Genomic DNA, 27654 nt, shown 5'->3' with positions numbered 1-27654 from the left:
GGAGGAGTGCAACTAAGCACTTTGAGATTCTTCAAAATCAGCGTATTACATACACACACGCACAGGCTGGACAAGAAGCAGGCGTGCAGCTTCACACAGGAGCCGAAGCTCATCAGACCAGCTGCTGACAGAGTCCTTGTACCGCCATCACTCCTCATCATCATCAGGCTGTCACTAACTAAGTTATGGGGGCGGGGTTAGACACGCATGCATCTGAAAACAGCAGTGCAGTTCACACTAGAGCCTTTCAGCACTCAGAGTGATTCAAAACATCTGCATCCAAACATCCATTACTTCAATTCAATTTTATTTATATCGCACCAAATCACAGCAGCAGTTGCCTCAAGATGCTTTATATTGTAAGGTAAATACCCTTACATTATACCCAATACAGAGATACCACAACAAACAGAATAAGCGCTTTGGTGACAGTAGGAAGGAAAAACTCCCTTTTAACAGCAAGAAACCTCCAGCAGTGCCAGGCTCAGGAGGGGCAGACAGTTGGGGGAAGAAGACAGGACAAAGACACGCTGTGGAAGAGAGCCAGAGATTAATAATAACTTATAATTACATGCAGAGATGTATAAACACATAGTGAGTGAAAACGAAACACTCAGTGCATCATGGGTATCCCCCGGCAGCCTACACCTATTGCAGCATAACTAAGGGAGGATTCACGGTCACCTGATCCAGCCCTAACTATATGCTTTATTAAAAAGGAAAGTTTGAAGCCTAATCTTGAAAGTAGAGATAGTGTCTGTCTCCTGAATCTAAACTGGAAGCTGGTTCCACAGAAGAGGGGCCTGAAAACTGAAGGCTCTCCCTCCCATTCTACTGTTCTTGGTCATCACATTTTTTATATTACAATTTTTATATGTTATAAGCACAAAGAGCACCTTTTCAATTTCAGTTGTTTTATTTTGTCTCGTGAATTCTTGCTTAATGTCCTTTTTTGTCGCTGTGATATTGTGTTTGTTGAAGGTCTAATGTTGACCACAGACAGAGACTCACTGTCACAGTATTGTCATTCGTGGAAAACCTCTGTGTGCAGCTGATGGTTCAATAAAACATTTCAATTCATTCAGAATTTTAGTATACAAAGTCGAAAACATTGAATGGTCAATTTGAATAAGTGCAACTTTTGGCACTATATGGTTGAAAATAACATTTGTCTGTCATATCATGATATTAGATTTTCCTCATATCGCCCAGTACTATTGCCAGCTTGAAGGCCTGTGGTACGATTATTAGAGATAGATTTATCATATTTAAGATTGAAGCATTAATTAATGGTAGGACTTCTTTGAGCAGTCTTGTAGGAATGGTGTCTGAAATAGGGTTGGGCGATATGTAAACATTTTCCAACTGAAAATCGTCAGTACAATAATCTCATCTGGAGCGCAGAATGAACAAACTTTGGACAAACTGCCTGAAATGCGTTGACAGAGACATTTCAAGGATTTTGACTCAGTCTGCGCTCCAGATGGGTTAATTGTTAAACGTGCTAGTCGTGATGACGGTGTGTTAACGCTGACTAAACAATATGAAGTCACCATTTTGGGATTTCTTTGGCTCTAAACCAGATGAAAGAGGTAAACCTAAGGATGTAACCAAAGCGTTGTGTCACTTGTCCAGACGTATAGTGCGAGCAAAGTACTCAAACGCAACTAATTTGCATGAGCATGTACGTGTCCACCATCCGGCTGAGTATGCGGCGATCACTAGCTTCTGCAGCTCCATCTGAGGAGGGTGCATTTGCTCACAGATGAAAGAGGGTGCTGTTAAAACAGCGCTATTTTTTTTTTTCTGTTGACTGCTTCTATTAGCTCCATCATTGTTAGCAAACTTACTGATGGGCAAATAAATAAATAAATCGCCCTTGTAAAAACGATAGTCGATATATTCGTCCAATCCCCCAACCCTAGTCTAAAAGACACATTGATGGTTTTGAGGAACTAATTACTGAAAAAAACTTAGAAAGATCAGTTGGAGAAAAAGACTAAATGAATATCATTAGATAATGTTACATCTGTAATTTGTTCTCTAATGGTTACAATTTTACTTGTGAAGAAGTTCATGAAGTCTTTACTAGTTAACGATAAAGGAATGGTTGGCTCAACAGAGCTCTGACTTTTTGCCATTTCCTCTCCAGCTTACAAGTCATCTGCTTTAAGGGAGACGGGTTGCCTTCCAGCATTAAATGGTAAAGCAACAGGGAGTTGATGCAATCTTAGGTTGCTCTAAGGAATTAGGGGCGGAGTCAGTCAAGCGATATCTGTTCTAATTGTAAAAGTACTGTTTTTATGCAGTGAGTTTAATTATACAGCTGTAGTTTGAGGAATCCGTGCTTCATTTTTGCAGTAGTTTGTGTCAGGAGTTGCTGTGTGGATGTGGAGAAGAGGGACCCAAATGCTGGACTCGTGGTGAGAATTAAGGTGTTTATTGGAGTGGCAGGATGAACAGAACGGGGAAGAAGGCAGGCAGGCTGGCTGGCTGGCTGACTGACTGAATGAATGACTGAACTGAAAGGCAAACACGTGGACTAGACAGCAGTGACAGCATCAGTGACACGACACTGAACTGATGAAACTGAGGGACTTAAGTACACAGGCTGAATGATGAGTGATTAGAGACAGGTGAGTGAACAGCTGAACATAATGAACTAATGATAAATGGGAAGAGAACTAGAACATAATGCACACAGAGTAAGGCTAACACAATACAACAGGAAGTGGAACATACAGAAGATAAACAGCCAACATGAACTGAAAATACTGGGTCAATGACCCAGGAACCCTGACAGTTTGTTGAAGTGAAGAAAACAGACATTTGAATTGTGTAGAACCCGAGCAGAAACAAAGACTCACAGGAAACGTGTGGAAGTTCTGCTGAGCGTAACACAAACGAAAAGTCTCGTCTGCTTGAAACTACAAGGTGTTGATCCTATGAGAGTATTTACATTAGTCAGTACGACGTACTGCAGCTCACACCAGGTATTCATAATCTGTACAGGCAGTCATTGGACACGTGCATGCCACTGCAGGTGTGTGTGCCTGTGGGCTGCTCTGTTTACACACACACACACACACACACACACACACACACACACACACACACACACACTGTCTTCATTAGAATATGATTCCACTTCCTCTGCTCCTGACACACTCTCCTGGTTTCGAGGTGGCTCATCATTCAGGAACATGTTGCTGATAATTAACCTTCAGGTGGAGACAGTCGCTGTGTTATCATTAACCGTATGGCTGAGCGGAAAATTTAAATGAGGACGTGCATTAAAATGATGTCAGCGCTCCGTAACCACTCATTACGCCGCCTTTTTAATCTTAAGGTCACTGCATGTATTTGTTGGCTTGCTTTAAGGCTGCTGCGCATCTGTTTGCTCGGAAGCTCGCTTTTTATTTCAGTGTACGTTGCTCTGTTTGCAGCAGGTCCAGTGAAAAATGGGAAGAATGACAATTAGAATATATAAAGCTGTGTGAGAGCAAGGACAGACAAATTGTTTACAAGGTCCAAACCTGAGCTCAACTCCTTTCCTCTTTTATTAAAGGTGAGCAATAGCTATGACCTGGTAAAGAGTCATTAAGACATCAAACCGAGCCGTGCACACTCTGAGATTATATCAGCTAACTCAGTGATGCTTTAGATATGCTCATAAAACCAAATATAATTATTCAGACTCATATTTTTACTGTTTAACGAGTTTTTTGTTTCATTGATTCAGTTAATTGTTTTCAGTGTGTGTGCAGTGATCCATGTAAATGCTCTAAACACTCCGTTTATTAAGTTTTTTTTCTGCTCGGGTCTGTGTGATGTCACAGAGGCTTCTGAGGAACTGCAGCCCCTCCCAGAATCATGCAAAGCTTCTCTAGAATGACAACACCCTGATGGAGGTGAGCTACACCACAATGGTGGAGTAACTGGAGTTTTGTGGTGGTTGATTTAAATATGGGAATATTTTTTGGTTTTGCCCTACGTTTCCAGCTTCTCTTCCTCACATCATTAACAGAGTTGGTTATCCGGTCACAGTGACCTTTTCTCTGCTGTTTCTTTGTAAAAATGCATTTTTAGGATGCAAAAGCCGCTCGTGGCAGTAATTGCAGACACACAGCGGTACTCTCTCCTTTCATCTGCTCTCAGTACCAATCTGTGGACAGAAATAGGCAGCATTTATTTACAGAGGCTGCCGGATCAGAAATCCTTCCCGTACGGGAGTCAGCATTTCTCTTATTTCCTCATGAACACAGCGAGCATCTGGTGTCAAAGCCTCGGCACATGAAACGAGATCAGATGGGCAGGTGAGGCGCGGGAGTGTTTCCCTCTGTTTATTGTTGCAGCAGCTCGGTTTGTCTCTCTCAAACTATCATTTTACTCTGTGAGAGTAAATTAGTTGAAACTCGGCGGGATGTGATGATCTCAGCTCTGTAACTACAGGCAGGAGCGGTGCCAGCGGCATGGCAGGAGGGCGCGGTGCTGCTAAATGCCAGACGAATGCTCGCGGGTGGAAAACAATTGTGGGGGGGATTCAGCATTAATGCGGCAGTAAATCAGCCGCTGAGGTTTCCGGGCTCAGTGCAGACCTGTAAACAAAACAGCAGCAGAAGAAGAACGGGAGCCGGTGGTTTGGAGGTCCTGGTTCAGCACGCCGTGAAATGTCACATTCACCCAGCCCTGCATCTGAGGGCTGGCTGAATATGACATTTCACGGAATCAGCCGCTGTCCGCTTCAACTGCAGGATGAAAGCTCTTTGATCGGCGGCTGTGTTGCTAAGGTCGCATGTCAACATCACACTCAGTGTTTGTGGCGAGCAGCGGTTAGGTCAGTGTTTCAGGAATGATCATAGGGCAGGAAGCACCGTCCTGCTGCGGACTGAGAACGTGCACACGTGACCCAAGCGACATGATGCGAGGAGTATCATACCTGCTGTATGTAGAAGAGGGGATGATGCACCTGACACAGCCTCACATGAGTCACTCACTGGAAGTCTCGTTAAGCCCACCTGCCAGATGAGGTCCTGGCGAGATCAGGAGCTGCCCTGGGCACCGGTTCCTGATTAGGGTTGGTCCTGAGACAATGTTGCTCAAACACACATGCATCATTAAAAAAGCAGAGTTTCCCTCATCAGGACCACCACACAATGCAATTAAAGTTCAAAGTTCGCGACATGCTTATTGTTTTAGAGTAGTCTAAATAGAAGTAGTTTGATTTGTATGATAACGAGGACGATGGTGAAAACTGGAACAGTTAAGTCTGTAAAAGAATTCCTAGGGATGGGAATCGAGAACCGGTTCTTGTAGCGAACGGTTCCCAGTAGTCCAATTCCTTGCAATCATCAGTTTTCCCACTTATCCGTTCTTGCACTCTCACTACGGTCAGCTGATTTCAGTTCGTGTGTGAGGAAAATAGTGAACATTACATTTATTTTTATTGCACAAAAGAATGAGAGCGCAATTGTAAAGTGGAGACTGCATTATACTGTTAGCACAACTTCGGCTCTTCGCAAGCACCTGCACAGACAGCATGGTAATGCTAAGCTAGCCAAGAACCCAGAGTGATGGTGAAGCTGAGTTTAGCCTTTTCATCTTTGTTTTGTGTTATCGGCTTTGTGTTCATACCTAAACACTAAGAGAAAGATCACGTGTGTCCTCATTAGGTCAGGGATTTGTGTTGGTGTGTGGGGCTGTAGTCTGTAGGTTTATATTGTTGATTGGTGATAATGAGACAGTGTGTTTCAGATTATTTTACAGAGTAACATGAAAGTAACGTAACAAGTAGTGTAACAAATGTCTTTATCCTGGGTGTAATTAAGTAATGTACTGCATTACTTTTAAGAAAAGTATTCCGTATAATATGTGCAATAATTACTTTTTTGAGTAATGACCCTAAAACTGATCATAAAAAAGAGGAGAAATACCTCCAGCATGCGTGCATTTGAGCATGTGGCATGTGATTAATTTTTAATAAGATATTGAACTGATAACTGATATTGATAACAGAATCAGATTTGCTACACTGTTATTAATTCCCATCCCTAAGGATTCCTGTATGAAGTGAATGGGCAACTTTAAGGTTAACAGAGTGTGAACCTGCACAGGTGGAGCTGGTGCTGCTCTATGTAGCTCAGAATCAACTCTGAGCTACAGAAATAACTAAATTCAGCAGGTTCCACTCAGACTTCCAGCCTCCGTGTGCTGCAGGCACCGGTGAGCTCATATCAGCTGCTGCAGGCTGAGCAGCGGAACATCAGGATGTAAACATCACGTAATATGTCAAAGGCAGCACACTGATATCGCGCACACACACACACACACACACACACACACACACACACACACACACACACACACACACACGTGTTTAAGCTGTTTCCTCTTGGTTTCAGTTAGCATTTCTGTGACAAGAACCTGTGAGAGCTGCTAGCAGAGGCCTGAAACCACGGCTTCTGTTGCCGATTACGTTTCCATCATTAACTCATTAATAAAGAAATCAGCTCAGCTTTCAAGCACCGGTTGATGTGGACACGTCTCTTTAACAAAGACAGGTGTGCAGTGAGGAGAACAGCGCTGTGATGCAGCAGAGATCCAGCTTCCTGTTTGGATTGTCCTGACTGAGGACACGTGCGGTGGTCGGTCTGTGAGGTGTTAGTGCACAGTGTTATGTATATGCTGCAGTGAAGGAACAGCTGCTGGAGACTTGCTGACAGCCCAACACGTTCAGATGGAAACAAAGGCGCTTGCATAATTACAACCCACCCGCCTCATTGCCTGTCATGTTGTATGTTTTGTGTGGGAGAGAGCATGCAGCTTAAAGCTCAGGTATAAATATATAGGATGTGCTAATGCACGCAGCAGCATGCAACGCTCCACATTCTTCAAACGGGGAGTCAGCAATCCTCTTCCATCTTTTATGAGAATACCAGATTCACACTGAGAGGAAATTTGTTCCACTTAATTCGATCAAACTGGAATACACGTTCCAGGAACCCACCATTCTGCTTTGTAGTCCTTCCTGTCATCCCAGCTCCATGAACCTCAGATGCAGCGTCCTCTTTATAAACAGTTTACCCAGTGACATCCAGCAGGACTCGCACATTGGCTGGAAAAGGCTTCTTTTACCTAGTCAAGTGAGGTTGGCGTGGCGTCTTCAGTCGCCTGTAGGCCTGTGTGACCCTGCGAAGCCTTACTTGTCTTCTTTGGTTAGGTTTAGGCATTAAAAGCTAAAAGTGGGTCAGGACAGTAACGCCACTGTTTTGCACATGTCTCACTCTGTATATTTTATTTTATATATTTATTTATTGTTTACTCTATTTAATTTGTAAAATATGTGTACACACACACACACACACACACACACACACACACACACACAGAAAAATATTTAGTATACACATCCAGAAATGCATATACTATTATATATTGTACATATATTTATTAGTTCAGATGTAGCCATTCTTGTATTTTGCTTGTTTACATTATTGTATTTTGCACAACTCTGTTGCTTGTGAAGCTCGCACACAAGAATTTCACTCACATGTGCTGTACCAATGTACCTGCACATGTGATGTGACAATAAAAGTGATTTGATTTGATTTGAGGATTAGAAAATCGAGCTTCTGCTGTTCTGCTTTCCTCCTCTAAAGACCCTCCAACAAGCAGCAGACAGATTCTACTTCCTATTCAAACACGCTGTTTCAAAGTCACGCTGAGAGTCGATGGAGTTGTTTGTTACTGTTTCTTAAGGTTTCCCTCCACAGCGGCCTGACACCTGAAAAATGTGCTCTGCAGCTATGTATTCGATTAAAATGTGGAGTCAGTGTTAATGTGTACTAGCAGAACACTGACCTGAGTTAGCGGGCTTCATAGCCATGGAGAAACAGCAGCAGCGCAGCAGACTCTGATGGAAGATCAAACTGGAAAGCCCCGAACTCAGTAACCCCAAAACCCTCCAGGATGTAGCAGGCTGTTTGTTCTTGTGAGGCAGAAACAGGAGCTGAACAGGTTTTCAGAGTTAAGTCATTCAGTCTCAATGATGCTGGTCACAGCTGGTTGTTAACAGGTGTAAAGTTCAGGTGAAGAAGTTTAGTAGGAGTTGGTCTGGCCCTCAAACCTCCCTGCTGATCCAACAGTATGGACTCTCAGACTCTCAATGTCTGTGGGTTTCGTTCTCTGCTCTGTGAGCATTTCTGCAGCAGAAAGTGATGCTGATGGTGTTGCAGATCATCGTGACGTAACGTTCAGTGTTTCCCGTGCTGCGTTTGTACCAACAGTATGACGGGAATCTCTGATGGACCCTGCACAGCACAACCACAGCACTGGTCATGATGTTGTAAAGGAAACAAGAGTCCCTTCAGAGAAAGTCTCAAGTTTTTTCTGTAATTCCAATTTTTTTATCCAACATTACAGCAAATTAAAGATGTACGGCAGATGCAGAGTTATGGCAGGAAGTAAATTTATCTGAAAGTTATGCAAAGTAACTGTGAGAGTATAATTTTACGTAGATCATCGCTGGGTTAGCCTTCACACATGGTTGTTTGTGCCATTCATGTTTTGGATGTTCTGTTGCAAGTAAGGGTTAGGCATGAAAAATGGCTTCGTTAGTTTTAGGAAAAGATACTGGTTTTGCTCAAAGCTCTCACAGCAGCTGAAACATGGCACATGGGAGTGACGTGTCAGGAGAGACCGAGCATTCTCACAAATGCAGAAACTCAGGAATGAAAACAGATGTAAAACTCGATGATCTCTGTGGGAAACTCTGTCTTTCCAGGATCCGGCTGTGCAGTGGTGCACAGTGTCCTAGGAGGATGAGTCACACAAAAATCTAAATGACAGTTTGAGAAGGTTGTATAGACACTACTGAGAGAGGAGTGAGGTGGGGAAAGCTCATTCCATAAAAAACAATAAAAACTTTATCAGCTTTAGTGGAAACAAGAAAGTCTCCTTTGGTTTTTGCTGGTCGACAGACTCCATGATCAGCTGTTAGCTGTACCTGCACCTACTCAGACAGCACCTTTCAGCCTAAAAAGGCCTAAAATATTCTCAGTGATATTATTGAGGAATCTGCCAAACTTATTTTAAAAAAAAAAAATCTTCGATCATTTTCTGAGACGGTGCTCGTAGACGGCCACTTCATTGCTGGGCCTGAAGAGGTTAATGGAGCTGAGAGCTTCAGCAGATAAAATTCACTTCACCTTGAGCGGACCTCTCCTGGGCGACCTGCTTCTTCATGCAGAGGAGGGGGCCTCTGCATGAAGAGGTGAAGGGATTTTGAATGTGTGCTGTGACACGCAGTTATTTAAGGATAGATCCAATTTCTTGGTGTGTTTGATGACTTTGGCAGCAGCCGTGTGGACGAGCTGCAGCTGTCTGAGTGATTTTTTCCTCAGACCTGTGAAGACACAATTAAAACCGTCTCGCCTGCTGAAAATAAACGATTCCACAAATTATTTCCATATGTGGCTGAGACAGGAATCCTGTCACTCCTGCTCTGCTCTAAAGGGGGAAGGAGGACCGTTTCACTTCAAGTGGATGTTAAATGAATCGGCTCACCTGCAGCTCTGATGTGTAGATTTTTGTGTATTGGACTTTGAGTGAGTGACCTTTTGATTCTAATTTGTTGTTTAGTGATAAAAAAAACAATAATTCCAGTTCCTGACGAAGGCCTGGCTTTTTTAACTGATGATTCATGTTTCAATAACAATATCAGGTCCTGTGTTAGCAAAAATCACTTCAGCATATTTCACTGATAGTTGCAACAACACCCTGGATCTGCTGGGATTTATTATATAACCATTAAAAGCATTGTTACAAAATATCAAAATCAATCAATCAAAATTTTTTTATATAGCACATTTTTAAAGACCGAAGTACACCAAAGTGCTTTCCAGTAAAATCATGATACAGATAAAAATCACAATATAAAATATAAATTACAGATATAAATAAAATATAAAATAATTACATAATCTAAATGCAAAGCCAGATGTAAATTACCCTAATTCGCCTTGAATGCCAGGTTAAACAAATACGTTTTTAAACGTGATTTAAAAGACTGAATGGAATCTGATGCGCGAATATGAAGAGGAAGAGTATTCCATAACCTGGGTGCAGCAGCAGCAAAGGCACAGTCTCCTCTGGTCTTCAGCCGAGACCTAGGTTGCACTAAGAGCAGTTGGCCCAATGATCTTAGTGCTCTCTGAGGGCTATACAGACAGAGGAGATCAGCTAGGTAGTCAGGTGCCATATTGTTTAGAATTTTATAAGTAGACAATAAAATTTTAAAATCAATTCGGTATTTAATAGGAAGCCAGTGTAAATTTGCCAGAACAGGGGTGATAGAATCGTACTTTCTAGTGCCGGTCAAGAGACGTGCTGCGGCATTTTGAACCAGCTGCAAACGCTGAAGAAGAGAAGATTGTAGGCCCAAGTAGAGAGAATTACAATAATCCAGTCTTGAAGTGATGAAAGCATGAATGAGTTTCTCCAGATCTTTGTGTGGTATGTAAGGTTTAGCCTTAGAAATTAGGCGTAGTTGGTGAAAGCTGGTTTTTACCACAGTAGAGACCTGTTTATCTAGTTTGAAGGAACTATCCATGAAAACTCCAAGATTCCTAGCAGCATCAGTGAGGTGGTTAGCAACAGGCCGAATGTGCCAGTCAGTTGTCTCAGAGGCATATTTCTATCAAAAACAATAATTTCTGTCTTCTTTTCATTTAAAGTAAGAAAGTTACGTGATAACCAGTCTTTGACATCGCTCAGACAATCAAACAGAGGATGTAGTGAAGATGAAACATCCCCAGTCAGGTGGAGGTAGATTTGAATATCATCAGCATAGCATAGCAGTAGATATAAATAGATATATATCCTCACTGTTACATTATCAAAACACCCTAATGACCACCAGCTATAATTACCAATATTCCTTTAACATTAATCAACACTTTTCACTTACACTGGCTGCGAACTGCTTCCTGAGCACTCAGAGCAGTGATGGGAGATTGACTGGTGTTTCCTGCACTCACTGAAATGGCAGCTCAGGTGACTCCTCACGGTGCTTGTGTTTGCAGGTGCACAGGGGACGAATGCGGCCTGTAACGCTCTGCTCTGTCATTTCCTTAGCCGTGGTCTTTATGGGTACTGCGTGCTTTTACACTCAAAAATGTCTGCCACAACACGCCATGGTCACGGCATACGAGTGTCCATCTGCACTGCAGCTGTAAACCTTTCATATGAAGCACAAGCCACAGGAAGTAATGGGTTTCATATCGCAGCAGAATGTAACCATGGTCGTGTCCAGCTGGTGCCGGTCTCAAGATTAAAGATTCCAAATTACTGTTTTCCTTGATTTGACTCAGACGGGTGGATCTAAAATACGTCTCGGTAAACACTGGTCAATTTCAATTCGGAACAGGCTCAATGTATATAACCTCTATATATGTATATGACCTTTAGATCACTATGAGAAAGGTGATCAAACTTCAGGTTGAAATAATAAAATTTAGGGTATTTTACTGCTGTCAAAGGTCAAAATGTGTCTGACCTGAACAGTATGTAAGGGTTAAACAGAGTTTTGTGATGTAGAGTGTACAGAATCTTATTGTTGTGTTTTAGTTTGTCCATGTATATACAACACATATATAGATTTTCACCATATCATATACCATATCAGTCATATCTTCAGCTCTGATGTTAGGAGACTTTATGAAGCAACAAGCATGGAGATAAAGAGGCCCGAGAACGGACCCTTGAGGAACACCTACAGGTTTTTGTTCAGTTTTCAGTTTTATTTGTCATATGCAAGTTAGCACAGGGTCAACATTGCAATGAAATGTGTTTGATGAGCAGCAGTCACTCAGCAGCATGGTACAGTAGAAGAAAATATAATAAAATATAATAAAATAAAATAAAATAAAGTAATAAAAAATAAATAAATAGAAAAATAGTAAAGAGCAAAATATTAGAGCGACATGGTAAAAGAGAAAAGATGACTAAATATATATGTATCTATAAATATTAATATATGTACACTAGTGATTAAATAAGAAAATCTTGAAAAGAAATATGACGGGGGGCAGATGGGATATTGCACAGGAATGAGCAGCAGAAAATTACAGTATTGCACTTTTTAAACATAAATATCAATAACAATGAAGTGGAGTGACCAGTGCAGATTAAACAGAGTACTTGTGAAGCTGCAGTGTAGCTTCTGAGTGCGTCCTGTGGACTGTGTTGTGTGTGTTTAAGTGTTGTGGTTGAGGTGTCGTATGGCTTGATGGTAGAAACTGTTTTTGAGTCTTGTAGTCCGAGCAGACAGGCTCCTGTAACGTCTGCCAGATGGTAACAAGGAGAAGAGCTGAGGTGGCTGTGGTCCTTGCTGTGTGCTTTACGGAGGCATCGCTGGAGATAAATGTCCTGAATGGCAGGAAGCCTCGTGCCAGTGATGTGCTCTGCTGCCTTCACCACCCTCTGTAGTGATTTACGGCTGCTGGCAGAGCAGCTTCCGTACCAAACTGTGATGCAGCTCGTCAGCAAGCTCTCAATTGCACACCTGTAAAAATGTAGGTGATGTTGGCGTTCATGCTAAACTTCCTCAGCCTCCTCAGTAAGTAAAGTCGCTGGCGAGCTTTCCTGATAGCAGTGTCTGTGTGAAGGGTCCAGGAGAAGTCCTCTGTGATGTTGACTCCAAGGAACTTGAAGCTGCTGACCCTTTCGATTTGCTGCCATTGGGCTCCATCTTCTCGCGGTACAGCATTTCATTTCATTGCTTTGCGGATGATCTACAGATTTATCTACCTTTAAAATCAGGATCAGATCAACCGCAGCTCTTATTACGCTGCCTTGACGACGTTAAACAGTGGTTATCATTAAATTTTTTACAGCTAAACGAAAACAAAACTGAGGTTGTCATTTTTGGCAATTTCAATCATATCGACAGCACGTTGGGTACCCTCTCCTCGTATTGTAAAACACATGTAAAAAACCTCGGAGTTTACATTGATGGTTCTTTTAAATTGAATAAGCAGGTGAGTGCAGTAGTTCAGTCTTGTTTTTTTCAGCTAAGACAGCTAGCCAGGATAAAGCCATACCTTCCGGCTGACGTCTTCGAGCGTATCATCCACCTTTTTCTTACTTGCAGATTGGACTACTGCAATTCATTGTATTATGGCCTAGATCATGCCACCATCCATCGCCTTCAGATGGTTCAAAATGCTGCTGCTCGCCTGCTAACTGGTACCAAACGGAGAGAGCATATAACCCCAATTTTAGCCTCTTTACACTGGCTCCCTGTCCCCTACAGGATCCAATTTAAACTCTTACTTTTTGTTTTTAAGTCACTCAACGCCCGAGCCCCCCCCTACCTGTCAGAGCTCCTCTCTGCCTATGCTCCAGGAAAACCCACGAGATCTAGTTCAAAACTATTGTTGTCCATTCCACGGACTAACCTCAAATCTCGTGGTGATAGATCCTTCTCTGTGGCAGGTCCCAGACTTTGGAATAGTCTCCCCTTTAATATTAGATCTGCTCAAACTCTTGAGCAATTTAAATCTTTACTAAAGACACACTTTTACGCTCTGGCTTTTAACACATTATGACCCAAGCATTTTGGATTTATCTGAATTAGTTAGTATTGTTTCAATTCTTCTATTTTATTGTTTCTATTGTTATTATTGTATTACACTGTAGTTTTTAATTTTATTGTTATTGTTAAGCACTTTGTGCAGCATCGGCTGTTGGAAATGTGCTATATAAATAAATCTGACCTTGACCTTGACCTTGACCTTCGACCTTGACACCGTTGATGTGGCTGGGCTGGTGTTCCCTGACTGGTCGTTTCCGGTAGTCCACTAAAATCTCTCTAGTTTTGCTGATGTTGAGAGTCAGGTTATTTTCCAGACACCACTCGTACAGCGCCATCACCTCCTCTCTATAGGTCGTCTCATCATTGCCTGTGATGAGGCCTACGATGGTTGTGTCATCTGCAAACTTGATGATGATGTTGGACACGTGTTTAGCAACACAGTCATGTGTGAACAGGGAATATAGGAGGGGGCTAAGCACACAACCCTGTGGCGTACCTGTGTTTAGGATGAGTGATGAGGAGGTGTGTTTACCAACTCTCACCACCTGGGGCCTGTTTGTGAGGAAGTTTAGAATCCATCTGCAGATCGGTGTTCCCAGCCCAAGGTCGACGAGCTTCGTGGCAAGTTTTGAGGGGATGATGGTGTTAAATGCCGAGCTGTAGTCGTTGAAGAGCATCCTTGCATATGTATCTGTCATGAACCGAAGTTCCAGGCACAAGCTGGACCCAGGAGCAGAACACACACACACAGCGGTACGAGAGAACAAAAAATAAACTTTATTATAACTGAGGGTGTCCCGGGAGGGTAGAAGGGAAAAAACGCACGGAACCAGAAAAACCGAGGGACCGGGAGGTGAATCGCGCAGGAACGCCGAGAGCGGGACTGTGGGAGGCTGAAACAGAAAAAGGAAAAAAGGATTATTGGGGTGTGGGAAAACGGCAGCATACGAAGGGAAGTAGAGTACGCGTCTTACGATGATAGCGGGGCCGAGGGAACCGGAGGGAGGGGTGAGGGTCCGTGCGGAGAAGCTTCAGAAAGGTCGAGGCGGCTGGGGCTGATTTTGATCCAAATTCCGGACAGGCAGGTGGACAGGCTGGTGGCTCAAACACGCCGAGCTGTGATCTGAGTATACAAGGCAGAGTTAGTGTTAGTTCACACGGATAGGTTTACATAAGGGCTTTCCCGCAGGTGTACGTTACCGCAGAAGGACGACTACGGACTGGCGTGGAGCAGCAGGCTGGGCAGGATTAAATAGTCCACCTGGTGATCGCCCGGGATGGGATGCAGGTGTGGAGTTAGCAGCCACGCCCACGGGAGTGGGCATCCCATCAGCACCTCGGACACCGGGCCGCGGACCATGACAGTATCGACTACATCTGTTCCTTCAGATTTCTGAGAGTAGAGAACAGCAGCAAATAGTTTTTGTCACGGTCCTGGGTCTCCTGACCCAGCGTTTTTAGTTCTTTGTGATTTTCGTATTATTGTACTTGTGTGTGATTTATTCTATGGCTTCTAGTTTTGATCCCTTGCCCTTCATGTCTCCCTGTGTGCCCCTCTGTGTATCTGTGAGCCCTCGTCTCTCCTTATGTTTTATTCCATGCTTCCCCTGCCCATTATGTCTAAGTTCTCCCCGTGCTCTCCCTTCCCCCTGTGTGCCCTCTATGTATTTATGAGCCCTCGTCCCCTTTCGTGTTTATTCCATGTCTCCCCTGCCTGTTACGTTGGTGTTCTACTCGTGCTCTCTCTCCTCCTGTCTGAGCCTCCGTACTTCCTGTTTCACCTCTCCCGTCAGTGTTCAGTTCACCCCGCCCTGTCTCGTTATGATTATCAGTGTCACCTGTGTTCCCCGTGTGTTCCCACTCCCCTCGTTAACCCTCTGTGTATTTCTGTCTGCGTCTCCCTCTGTTCAGCGTGACGTCGTCCCTCATGCTGTGTGTGATTCCCCCGTGTTTCCTGGTGAGCCTTATGTTAGTTTTTCCCAGTCTAGTTTTGTATCGCCTATCATCTTCTGTTACGCAATAAAGCTGCCTTTTGAGTTTATTCCCTCGTGCCTGTGAGTCCTGCATTTTGGGTCCTACTCCTGCCTGCCGCACAGCGTTCCATGACAGTACGACGTCACCAGATATGGACCCAGCAGCACTCAACCCACCTGAAGAACTGCGTCTGGACATTATCTACTCCGTGGAAAGACTCCTGCATCTGTGGCTCGAACATGAGGGAAAGGAATTTCGCCGTGCTGTGGAAACCAAACTACAGCGTTTAATCTCTGGTCTTCCCTGGCTACTCAGTGCGCTCCACCCACTCGAACAGGATTTAATCCGCAACGAGCTCCACCTTCATCCCCCAGCTGCTACTACCCACCTGCCTGAAGGGCCGGATGTGGAGCCGCTCGGCCCGTCAGAGCCATCATCAAAAAAGAAACGGCATTCACGCCGCCGATGCGCCACCCCACAGCCGGACATTCGGCCTTCTAATTCACCTGCTGTGCTACCAGAAGCTCCGTTAGCTCCCTCGCAGCCCTTCACAGCTCCGTTAGCTCCCTCGCAGCCCTTCACAGCTCCGTTAGCTCCCTCGCAGCCCTTCACAGCTCCGTTAGCTCCCTCGCAGCCACCCTCAGTTCAGTTAGCTCCCTCGCTAGCTCAGCCATTAACTCCACCACAAGCTCCATTTTCACCTCTACCATCGCTTCAGTCATCAGTTCGGTCTGCCACTCAGTCGCCCTTAGCTCCATCATCCACACTACCACCTGTTTCTCTTCCACCACAACCGTCACTACACCCAGCCACTCAGGCTGCTACTCAGTCCGTCATTCAACCCATAGCCCTGCCGTTACCATACCCTGTAGCTGAGCCACTAGCCGTCCGACCCACAGCCACTTCAGCCACTCCTTCACCCGTTACACCTCCACTGCAGTCTCCAGTGTCCCCAGTGCAGTCTCCAGTGTCCCCAGTGCAGTCTCCAGTGTCCCCAGTGCAGTCTCCAGTGTCCCCAGTGCAGTCTCCAGCAGCCCTGCTTTCCCCAGTGTAGTCTCCAGTGTCCCCAGTGCAGCCTCCCTTAGCACAGTCATCCACTCAATCACCAGCTCCACTTTCCCCTCAACTATCACTACCACCTCAAGCTCAATCTCCTGCGCACTCACCTCTGGTTCATTCTCCTGTGAAGTCATCTACTCCACTACCTACTCCACTCTCATCCGCCTCTCCAGTAGCTCAGCTCGCACCTGAACCATTGGCCCAGTCCCCGATAGCAATACGGTCTTCTGTTCGGCTTAACATTCAGCCAGGGGTCCCAAACCTCTCTGGCTCTACATCAGCTCCTGCTGGAAGCTCGGATGAGCTCATCCAGGACTCCGTGGCTCCCACGCCGCCATCTACCTCGTCCGCTGGGGGTTCCAGTGAGCCCGGCCAGCACCTCCTCGTCTCCGCTGGAGGGTCCGAGGGGCCCGTTCAGCCTCCTGTCTCCGCTGGAGGGTCCGAGGGGCCCGTTCAGCCTCCTGTCTCCGCTGGAGGGTCCGAGGGGCCCGTTCAGCCTCACGCCGCATCAGCTGGAGGGCCCGAGGAGCCTGTCCAGCCGCCATCTGCGCCCGCCTCGTCATCGCCTGGCCCGGCTACATCTGCCTGTGCTTCTGCTACGCCTGGCCCGGCCTCAGCCTCTGCAACCTCGCCTGGCCCGGCCTCAGCCTCCTCAGAGCCTTCGTCCGCTGCAGCCTCAGCCTGTGCTTCGCCTGGTCCCGTCTCGACTGGTCCTGTGCCCACCGGGCCTCGGCCAGTACGCCTGACACTGGAGAGCCGCCGCCGTCGCCTTCCGCACGGTCGGCCCCCGGACCAGCGCTGTCATCGTCGCCGCCGCCTCCCGCGCGGTCGGCCTCCTGAACTGCTCCGTCGTCTCCTTCGTCGCCGCCGTTGCCTTGCGCACGGCCGGCCTCCTGAACTGTTTCCACGTCGCCGCCGTTGCCTTGCGCACGGCCGGCCTCCTGAACTGTTTCCACGTCGCCGCCGTTGCCTTGCGCACGGCCGGCCTCCTGAACTGTTTCCACGTCGCCGCCGTTGCCTTGCGCACGGCCGGCCTCCTGAACTGTTTCCACGTCTCCGCCGTTGCCTTCCGCATGGTCGGCCCCCTGAACTGCTCTGTGTTTGAGTTATTTTCTTGGGCTCCGGTGTTTGCTGTGCTCTTCTTTTGTTTTCTGTTCCGAGCCCTCCATCCTGGGCCCCCGCCGCCCGCCCTGGGTTGTTTTCTGTTTGGTTTTGTTTTTCTGTGTTTGGGCTGTCTGGAGCCAGCCCTTGAGGGGGGGGTACTGTCACGGTCCTGGGTCTCCTGACCCAGCGTTTTTAGTTCTTTGTGATTTTCGTATTATTGTACTTGTGTGTGATTTATTCTATGGCTTCTAGTTTTGATCCCTTGCCCTTCATGTCTCCCTGTGTGCCCCTCTGTGTATCTATGAGCCCTCGTCTCTCCTTATGTTTTATTCCATGCTTCCCCTGCCCATTATGTCTAAGTTCTCCCCGTGCTCTCCCTTCCCCCTGTGTGCCCTCTATGTATTTATGAGCCCTCGTCCCCTTTCGTGTTTATTCCATGTCTCCCCTGCCTGTTACGTTGGTGTTCTACTCGTGCTCTCTCTCCTCCTGTCTGAGCCTCCGTACTTCCTGTTTCACCTCTCCCGTCAGTGTTCAGTTCACCCCGCCCTGTCTCGTTATGATTATCAGTGTCACCTGTGTTCCCCGTGTGTTCCCACTCCCCTCGTTAACCCTCTGTGTATTTCTGTCTGCGTCTCCCTCTGTTCAGCGTGACGTCGTCCCTCATGCTGTGTGTGATTCCCCCGTGTTTCCTGGTGAGCCTTATGTTAGTTTTTCCCAGTCTAGTTTTGTATCGCCTATCATCTTCTGTTACGCAATAAAGCTGCCTTTTGAGTTTATTCCCTCGTGCCTGTGAGTCCTGCATTTTGGGTCCTACTCCTGCCTGCCGCACAGCGTTCCATGACAGTACGACGTCACCAGATATGGACCCAGCAGCACTCAACCCACCTGAAGAACTGCGTCTGGACATTATCTACTCCGTGGAAAGACTCCTGCATCTGTGGCTCGAACATGAGGGAAAGGAATTTCGCCGTGCTGTGGAAACCAAACTACAGCGTTTAATCTCTGGTCTTCCCTGGCTACTCAGTGCGCTCCACCCACTCGAACAGGATTTAATCCGCAACGAGCTCCACCTTCATCCCCCAGCTGCTACTACCCACCTGCCTGAAGGGCCGGATGTGGAGCCGCTCGGCCCGTCAGAGCCATCATCAAAAAAGAAACGGCATTCACGCCGCCGACGCGCCACCCCACAGCCGGACATTCGGCCTTCTAATTCACCTGCTGTGCTACCAGAAGCTCCGTTAGCTCCCTCGCAGCCCTTCACAGCTCCGTTAGCTCCCTCGCAGCCCTTCACAGCTCCGTTAGCTCCCTCGCAGCCACCCTCAGTTCAGTTAGCTCCCTCGCTAGCTCAGCCATTAACTCCACCACAAGCTCCATTTTCACCTCTACCATCGCTTCAGTCATCAGTTCGGTCTGCCACTCAGTCGCCCTTAGCTCCATCATCCACACTACCACCTGTTTCTCTTCCACCACAACCGTCACTACACCCAGCCACTCAGGCTGCTACTCAGTCCGTCATTCAACCCATAGCCCTGCCGTTACCATACCCTGTAGCTGAGCCACTAGCCGTCCGACCCACAGCCACTTCAGCCACTCCTTCACCCGTTACACCTCCACTGCAGTCTCCAGTGTCCCCAGTGCAGTCTCCAGTGTCCCCAGTGCAGTCTCCAGTGTCCCCAGTGCAGTCTCCAGTGTCCCCAGTGCAGTCTCCAGTGTCCCCAGTGCAGTCTCCAGCAGCCCTGCTTTCCCCAGTGTAGTCTCCAGTGTCCCCAGTGCAGCCTCCCTTAGCACAGTCATCCACTCAATCACCAGCTCCACTTTCCCCTCAACTATCACTACCACCTCAAGCTCAATCTCCTGCGCACTCACCTCTGGTTCATTCTCCTGTGAAGTCATCTACTCCACTACCTACTCCACTCTCATCCGCCTCTCCAGTAGCTCAGCTCGCACCTGAACCATTGGCCCAGTCCCCGATAGCAATACGGTCTTCTGTTCGGCTTAACATTCAGCCAGGGGTCCCAAACCTCTCTGGCTCTACATCAGCTCCTGCTGGAAGCTCGGATGAGCTCATCCAGGACTCCGTGGCTCCCACGCCGCCATCTACCTCGTCCGCTGGGGGTTCCAGTGAGCCCGGCCAGCACCTCCTCGTCTCCGCTGGAGGGTCCGAGGGGCCCGTTCAGCCTCCTGTCTCCGCTGGAGGGTCCGAGGGGCCCGTTCAGCCTCCTGTCTCCGCTGGAGGGTCCGAGGGGCCCGTTCAGCCTCACGCCGCATCAGCTGGAGGGCCCGAGGAGCCTGTCCAGCCGCCATCTGCGCCCGCCTCGTCATCGCCTGGCCCGGCTACATCTGCCTGTGCTTCTGCTACGCCTGGCCCGGCCTCAGCCTCTGCAACCTCGCCTGGCCCGGCCTCAGCCTCCTCAGAGCCTTCGTCCGCTGCAGCCTCAGCCTGTGCTTCGCCTGGTCCCGTCTCGACTGGTCCTGTGCCCACCGGGCCTCGGCCAGTACGCCTGACACTGGAGAGCCGCCGCCGTCGCCTTCCGCACGGTCGGCCCCCGGACCAGCGCTGTCATCGTCGCCGCCGCCTCCCGCGCGGTCGGCCTCCTGAACTGCTCCGTTGTCTCCTTCGTCGCCGCCGTTGCCTTGCGCACGGCCGGCCTCCTGAACTGTTTCCACGTCGCCGCCGTTGCCTTGCGCACGGCCGGCCTCCTGAACTGTTTCCACGTCGCCGCCGTTGCCTTGCGCACGGCCGGCCTCCTGAACTGTTTCCACGTCGCCGCCGTTGCCTTGCGCACGGCCGGCCTCCTGAACTGTTTCCACGTCTCCGCCGTTGCCTTCCGCATGGTCGGCCCCCTGAACTGCTCTGTGTTTGAGTTATTTTCTTGGGCTCCGGTGTTTGCTGTGCTCTTCTTTTGTTTTCTGTTCCGAGCCCTCCATCCTGGGCCCCCGCCGCCCGCCCTGGGTTGTTTTCTGTTTGGTTTTGTTTTTCTGTGTTTGGGCTGTCTGGAGCCAGCCCTTGAGGGGGGGGTACTGTCACGGTCCTGGGTCTCCTGACCCAGCGTTTTTAGTTCTTTGTGATTTTCGTATTATTGTACTTGTGTGTGATTTATTCTATGGCTTCTAGTTTTGATCCCTTGCCCTTCATGTCTCCCTGTGTGCCCCTCTGTGTATCTGTGAGCCCTCGTCTCTCCTTATGTTTTATTCCATGCTTCCCCTGCCCATTATGTCTAAGTTCTCCCCGTGCTCTCCCTTCCCCCTGTGTGCCCTCTATGTATTTATGAGCCCTCGTCCCCTTTCGTGTTTATTCCATGTCTCCCCTGCCTGTTACGTTGGTGTTCTACTCGTGCTCTCTCTCCTCCTGTCTGAGCCTCCGTACTTCCTGTTTCACCTCTCCCGTCAGTGTTCAGTTCACCCCGCCCTGTCTCGTTATGATTATCAGTGTCACCTGTGTTCCCCGTGTGTTCCCACTCCCCTCGTTAACCCTCTGTGTATTTCTGTCTGCGTCTCCCTCTGTTCAGCGTGACGTCGTCCCTCATGCTGTGTGTGATTCCCCCGTGTTTCCTGGTGAGCCTTATGTTAGTTTTTCCCAGTCTAGTTTTGTATCGCCTATCATCTTCTGTTACGCAATAAAGCTGCCTTTTGAGTTTATTCCCTCGTGCCTGTGAGTCCTGCATTTTGGGTCCTACTCCTGCCTGCCGCACAGCGTTCCATGACAGTTTTCTCCAGAAAAAACTTTTCAACAGTTCCAGGTGACTGATTTGTGAGAGACAGATGTTTCATCCAATTACCTGCTGACCATAGTGACGCAGTGCTCAGTAGTTTTCAGTCAGTTTCCAAGAAAGAGTTCAGATGTGCCTCTGTCAAGCGGTCCATCTGCTGTCAGGTTACCAATTCTGTGGGTATTCCCAAAAGACGGCTCAAACCATCTGAAGAAAAAGCAAAGATGTCCATCATCTTCATTCTTTATTTTTGAATTCAGAAACTTCAGTGTGAGTCACATCAGTCACAACTTTATTTTTACATAATTTATTTTTATTCTTGTAAGCTTCTCTACGCTCCACACATGCTTCACTGCACGATGACTGCGTGAACGGCTGTAGAGCTGAAACAAGAAGTGGAATGATGTCACAGTAGCTTGTTTAAGCCTTAAATTGTTTATATTCCAGAAGATCAGGTACACCAAAGCTGCTGTCAACAGTTGTTTTCTGTGCTCCTGTGGACTGAAACTGCTGCTGAATTGCTCTGAATGTTCTCGGAAGCGTGATATGTAGATTGCTTTGTAATCAGCCATGTTTGTTTTCTGTCTGATTTAAATGAGCTGCAGTGATGATAAGTTTCCAGAATGATCCGGATCCAGCTCTTTTCCTGTTTGAGTGTGTGACTCAGTGCTGCAGGCCTGGCTTCTCTGTAGCGCTCTGTTTCTTTTGTCTGTCGTCCTCGCTTCATTTTAGACGTGTGAACACGGCGTTCTCTGACAAACTGAAACCTTTGGCGGTAAAGCTCCAATAAAATTAGAAACATGAGAAAGGATGACAGTCGTGTTCGGCTCAGCGTGGAAGTCCCATAAAGGAAAAAATTACTGGGGATAAAATCGAGAAGAGAAAATAACTGTCATATAGGAGCTTTTTTTTTTACTGTTCCCACAACAAATTCTCACATTAAATTTCTCTTTCATTCTTGAAACAACACAATGTTCAAAAAGGAGACAAATGATCATGCTTTTTTTTATGTTTAACAGGCTCAGTGTTAAAAAAAAGGCACGCAATTTTGCACATAGGTTTTAGTGTTTCAGCCGTCGCCATTTTGGGTTTTTTGGACTATATTTGTGTGGTTAATAGTCTGCATCCCCTAATTGTATAAAAAAAAAAAACCATCTAAATTGAAGCTCTGCCTTTGTGGATGCTCTGTTAGAAGGAGAACTTTATTGATCCCCGTAGGGAAATTCCTCTCTGCATTTAACCCATTCACTCAGTGAAGCAGTGGGCAGCCATTGGGCGCCCGGGGAGCAGTGTGTAGGGTACGGTACCTTGCTCAGGGGTACCTTAGGGTAGCTGTTCAGGGGAATCGAACCCCCGACCTTCTGATCATGGGGCTACCACTCTACCTACTGAGCTATCCCTGCCTGTGAAGTTAGTACAGTAACTTCACAGCAGCCATATTATTGGTCACATGATGTCATTAAAAAGGCTCCAAAAGGCTCCAAAAGCACAAACACAGACCAGAGGTCGAGTTCAGGTGAGTCCTAGTAGACAGCTAGCAGCTACAGCTGCTTGTGTCACCATCCACCTGTCAGTCAAAGAGGCTACGCCCCTTTGACTGACATCAATGACAGAGCCCTGTGGAACACCATGAGCTGTAAGAAGGCACTCTGTGGTGGTTTTTGTTGCTCACAGTGATTTCTGATGGTTACTGCTTCCAGTAAAACTCTGGTTTGAATGTAAAATACTTCAGGTCAGACCTTCAGAGGCTCATCATACATGCGGACTTATGTTTCTTAATACAAACATTTCTGTTAAGTTTATTGTGTATTTTTAATATATATACAGTATCATTAAACCACAGCACTTCTGCTTCTCTGTGTGAAACTAAAGGCTATCGTGAGTATTTTGTCTGACACTGACACCAGGTCAAATGTTCAGATGATTTACCAAAGTTACCACAATACAATTTAAACAGGTGAGTTAACATGGGAGTCCATGAGGACTCACTGCTGCCTGCGCTGGTCGTTAGAGGAACTGCAGGTTTGGGTTTTTGGCTCTGGAGGTTGAGAAACGTTTTCATGCACAGACAGGAGACCTTTGAAGGTCGTGCGCGAGTAGATACAGACGGTTGGGACTGTACACTGAACATGTTTCTGTTTTCTGTTCCTCAGGGGAGGAGTTTTACGAGACGTCTCCATACGAGCCGATCCACTTCTCTGAGGAATTCAGACATGCCTCCATCATCTCAGGTAACGCCACTGTGTGTGTATGTTTGTGTGTGTGTGTGTGTGTGTGTGTGTGTGTATGTTTGTGGGAGCAGACTGAAGCAACGGACACACACTCATCTAGGTTGGTGTGGGTGGAGGAGGGGCTGATTAAACTCGGGCCACTCGCTCCATCTGTGAGTGCGTGAATGAATGCGTCTTTGTAATTACAGACGTGTGAGAGAGCGTGCAGCTGAAGCAGCTCTTTCATAAAAACCTATTTTCCATCCAAAATGCGTTTGTGCCTCTACATACTGCGCTCATTATTCAGAGGGCAGAGAGATAACCTCTGCTCCTTTTCATTACAGGCTGTCACATATCGTTGACATCCCACATGGATCAGTGTGGAGGTGGAAATGTGCTCAGGGCTGCAGCTAATTATTATATTTTCATTATTGATTAACCTGCAGATTACTCTTAATGAAATTATGAAATATTAAGTTTATTAAATGCAGAAAAAATGCTGCAAAATTGCTCATAAGTATTTTTTGGAGAGTTTCAAGTTTTTTCCCGCTGTTACGTTTCTGTTGCTTTTCACTGCACCTCTGTGGAAACGTCTGCCGTGGAAAGTTTAAAGTATTCACAGATTTGGAACGTCATGCAGTCTTTTGTTTAAAGCACACAGGTGTGGGTGGTGTGGCTCGTTTAGTGGCCAATAAAAAGCTCTGATTAGCACATCTCTTTGTGGAGAGTGCTGCTGTGTGTGTGTAATCATAGTGTTGTGTGAGATCAGTGGCAGAGTTACGTGTTGTTTCTAACTATAAAACATCCAGAGTGAGACCATGGCAGGATAATGAAATACACTCACATGTCCTGGTATATGAATCTCACTTATCCTCACCTCTATTAACATAATTAAACTTTATTTATACAGCACCAAATCACAACAGCAGTCACCTCTAGATGCTTTCTGTTGTGAGATAAAGACACTATAATAATACAGAGAAAACCCAACAATCAGACTATGAGCAAGCACTTTGGTGACATTGAGAAGGAAAAACTTCCATTTAACAGGAAGAAACCTTCAGCAGTACCAGGCTCAGGGAGGGGCGGGGCCATCTGCTGCGACCGATTGGGGAGAGAGAAGGAAGACAGGACAAAGACACACTGTGGAAGAGAGCCAGAGATTAATAATAACTAATGATTAAATGCAGAGATGTATAAACACATACTGAGTGAAGAAGAAACACTCAATGCATCATGGGAATCCCCCAGCAGCCTACACCTATTGCAACATAACTAAGGGAGGATTCAGGGTCACCTGATCCTGTCCTAACTATATGCTTTATTAAAAAGGAAAGTTTGAAGCCTAATCTTAAAAGTAGAGATAGTGTCTGTCTCCTGAATCCAAACTGCAAGCTGGTTCCATTCTACTTTTAAAAATTCTAGGAACAACAAGTAGGCCTGCAGTGTGAGAGCAAAGCAAAGCGCTCTAATGGGGTTATGTGGTACTATAAGGTCATTAAAATAAAACGGAGCCTGATTATTCAGCACCTTGTATGTGAGGAGCAGGATTTTGAATTCTGGATTTAACAGGGAGCCAATGAAGGGAAGCCAATATAGGAGAAATCTGCTCTTGCTGCAGCATTTTGAATAACTGAAAGGCTTTTCAGGGAGTTTTTAGGACCTATCCTAGTTTTGTATCATGTGTCACATGACTGTTGGTACCACCTGGGCTTCTCAGATGCCCTGAAGTGCAAATGGCAAAAATTTTAAATGAGTTTCAATAAACTGATTTTGGTAAAGTATTGGTTTTTCTTGAGGCATATGTAACGCATAGTTGCTCATCAGGAATGTTTGAAGGATGAAATGAGAACAGCGAAGCGGTTAGGCTCAGGCACTAAATCTACCAGGGTCATGTAAGGTGCTGAAAGCTGCTTGTGAGGTTCAGACGCCCTGCAGTCACTGAGTGAAACTGTTGGATGTGTGTGTTCAGTCTTCTCCTTCATACGTTCCAAAGAACCTCCTCGCTGTTGATATCACGGCTGCTGATGACTCAGTTATCATCACCACAGGATCCCTGCAGAGTTATCTTCTTTATCCTCATGCAATGAGCCAGCACCAAAAAATAAAACATGGAAAGGATGTTTTTGGATGCCATCGATGAAGGATTTCATGAAAAGATGCACTTAAATGAATCGATGTATTAAAAATGTGTTTTTCACTCTCTGTCAGCATGTTAGCAGGACTCCATTAAAGCTGTGCATGGCTCTCCGTCTCGGTCTCACACGTTTCTGAGGAGTGTTTAAATGTCAGACGCCCTGAGCGATACAGCGTCATTTACACTTTCTTTCTGTGTGTGTGTGTGTGTGTGTATGTTAGTGTGTGTGTGTATGTTAGTGTGTGTGTGTGGTCAAACATCTGTGAAATAGACTCACGGCTCTGTAAATTGGCTTCTGCTCTCTCAGATTAACACGAGTCCAAACAACACGGTCAACGCAGGAGTGCTGCAACCAACACAGCTTCAAAAGCACTTTCTGTTCCTAACACACTCACACTCTCTTTCACAAACTCTCTTTCACACACACACACACACACACACACGCACGCACGCACGCACGCACGCGCGCGCACACACACACACACACACACACACACACACACACACACACACACACTTGTCTTCATATCTTAGTGAGGACATCTAAATGACATAACCCTTTCCTTAGCTGCTTACCCTAAACATCAAAAATGAATGTCTAACCCTAACCATAATCCTAACCTACCTGTAACCCTGACACTGAAACCACATTTTGAGTCTCAAAAATGTCTTCAGACTCGTGAGGACGAACACTTTGTCCCCATAAGTTGCAACTATAGTAGCAATTTTTGGTCCTCACAAAGTCATGTAAACACGGTGCACACACACAGACACACAGAGGACACTGGTGCAGGTGTTGTGTAAAGTTTCCCTTATTTCCTCTAACACGACGTCACCAAACACAACATTAATCTGTGGCCGCTCCTTTGCACGCGTGCAGGACAGGCGCGTGGGGGGAGGGGCCGGCTTGCAGTCCAATCACCTGTCATCAGGAGTCTGACTGCATGATGTGAAGATGTGCAGCGAGAGAAGCTCGAATGCTCCATGCTGATAAAAGACGACGGGGGTGGGGGGATAAGAGGATCATATAGAAGTGTGTTAAACAGCAGTGGCAAGAAGAAAGAGCCCTGGAACATTAAAGTACGTTTCAGACAAGAGTGTCGCAAATTGATTGGAGGGAAAGGCTAAGCGTGACAGAGTTTTTGTGAATACGGTGTGTGTGTGAGTGTGTGTACTCGAGAACTTGTTAACTGTTTGCAGACTCGAGGCGCAGTGAGAATACTTTAGCGTGTGCAGCGAATTAGAGCTGTAATGATTCAGCTCATACAAGCAGCTGCAAACCTGATTATAAAATTTAAATATTGTTATCTCCTCTAAACAAACTCTCTGTTTGCATTCTCGGAGCGCCGCCACCAGAGGCGGAAAAAATGGGCAAAGCTTGTGGGTCTGCAGACTGAAGCGCCTTAAACCTGCGTTCCTCCTGATGCCCAGCACGGGGCAGCTCCTGTCATGTCATTAGAAACATGAATGAAGTCAAATTGTCCTTTGCGAGCAACTGATGTACTTGCAGCAGTCCACAGCAAATGTAGATATGTGGTCCATCCATCAAGTTCTCGGGCCAACCTGAGGTCACCTCCAATAAAGGCCAAGCCCACTTTACCTGCTACCTTTTCCTCTGTCTGCACTACATCAGTCCAGTGCAGCCATAACCTGAACACATGAAACATGCATGTAGGTAGCCATCCACTGCACAGTTGTCTTATAGTGGCAATTTCTCTGATGGCCAGCAGGGGGCGACTCCTCTGGCTGTCTGATTGTATAGAAGTCTTTGAGCGATTGAGCCTCCCACTCCCCTGATCTCTGAGCTCAGTGAACATCATCCTGATGAGTTCATGGTCTCAGTCACTGCTTTCAGGTCTCACTGAA

The 27654-nt window shown here is 46.6% G+C and overlaps 1 protein-coding gene across 1 annotated transcript in view; it reads left to right on the top strand.

Annotated features, from left to right (window-relative positions):
• The window catches only part of gfra2b (GDNF family receptor alpha 2b), a 157756-nt gene that overhangs the window by 61477 nt on the left and 68625 nt on the right, over positions 1 to 27654 (top strand). The window contains exon 3 of the mRNA XM_085278765.1: positions 23595 to 23672. Within this exon, the coding sequence (XP_085134891.1) occupies positions 23595 to 23672 (78 nt within the window). The remainder of the gene's footprint in view (positions 1 to 23594; positions 23673 to 27654) is intronic.

The sequence above is a fragment of the Mchenga conophoros genome, linkage group LG7 (assembly GCF_057382185.1).
Source record: "Mchenga conophoros isolate Kocher_MC1m ecotype Shallow Benthic linkage group LG7, M_conophoros_male_GT1.1, whole genome shotgun sequence".
In the NCBI taxonomy this organism is placed as follows: Eukaryota; Metazoa; Chordata; class Actinopteri; order Cichliformes; family Cichlidae; genus Mchenga; species Mchenga conophoros.
This window is presented reverse-complemented; position numbering and strand designations above follow the sequence as displayed.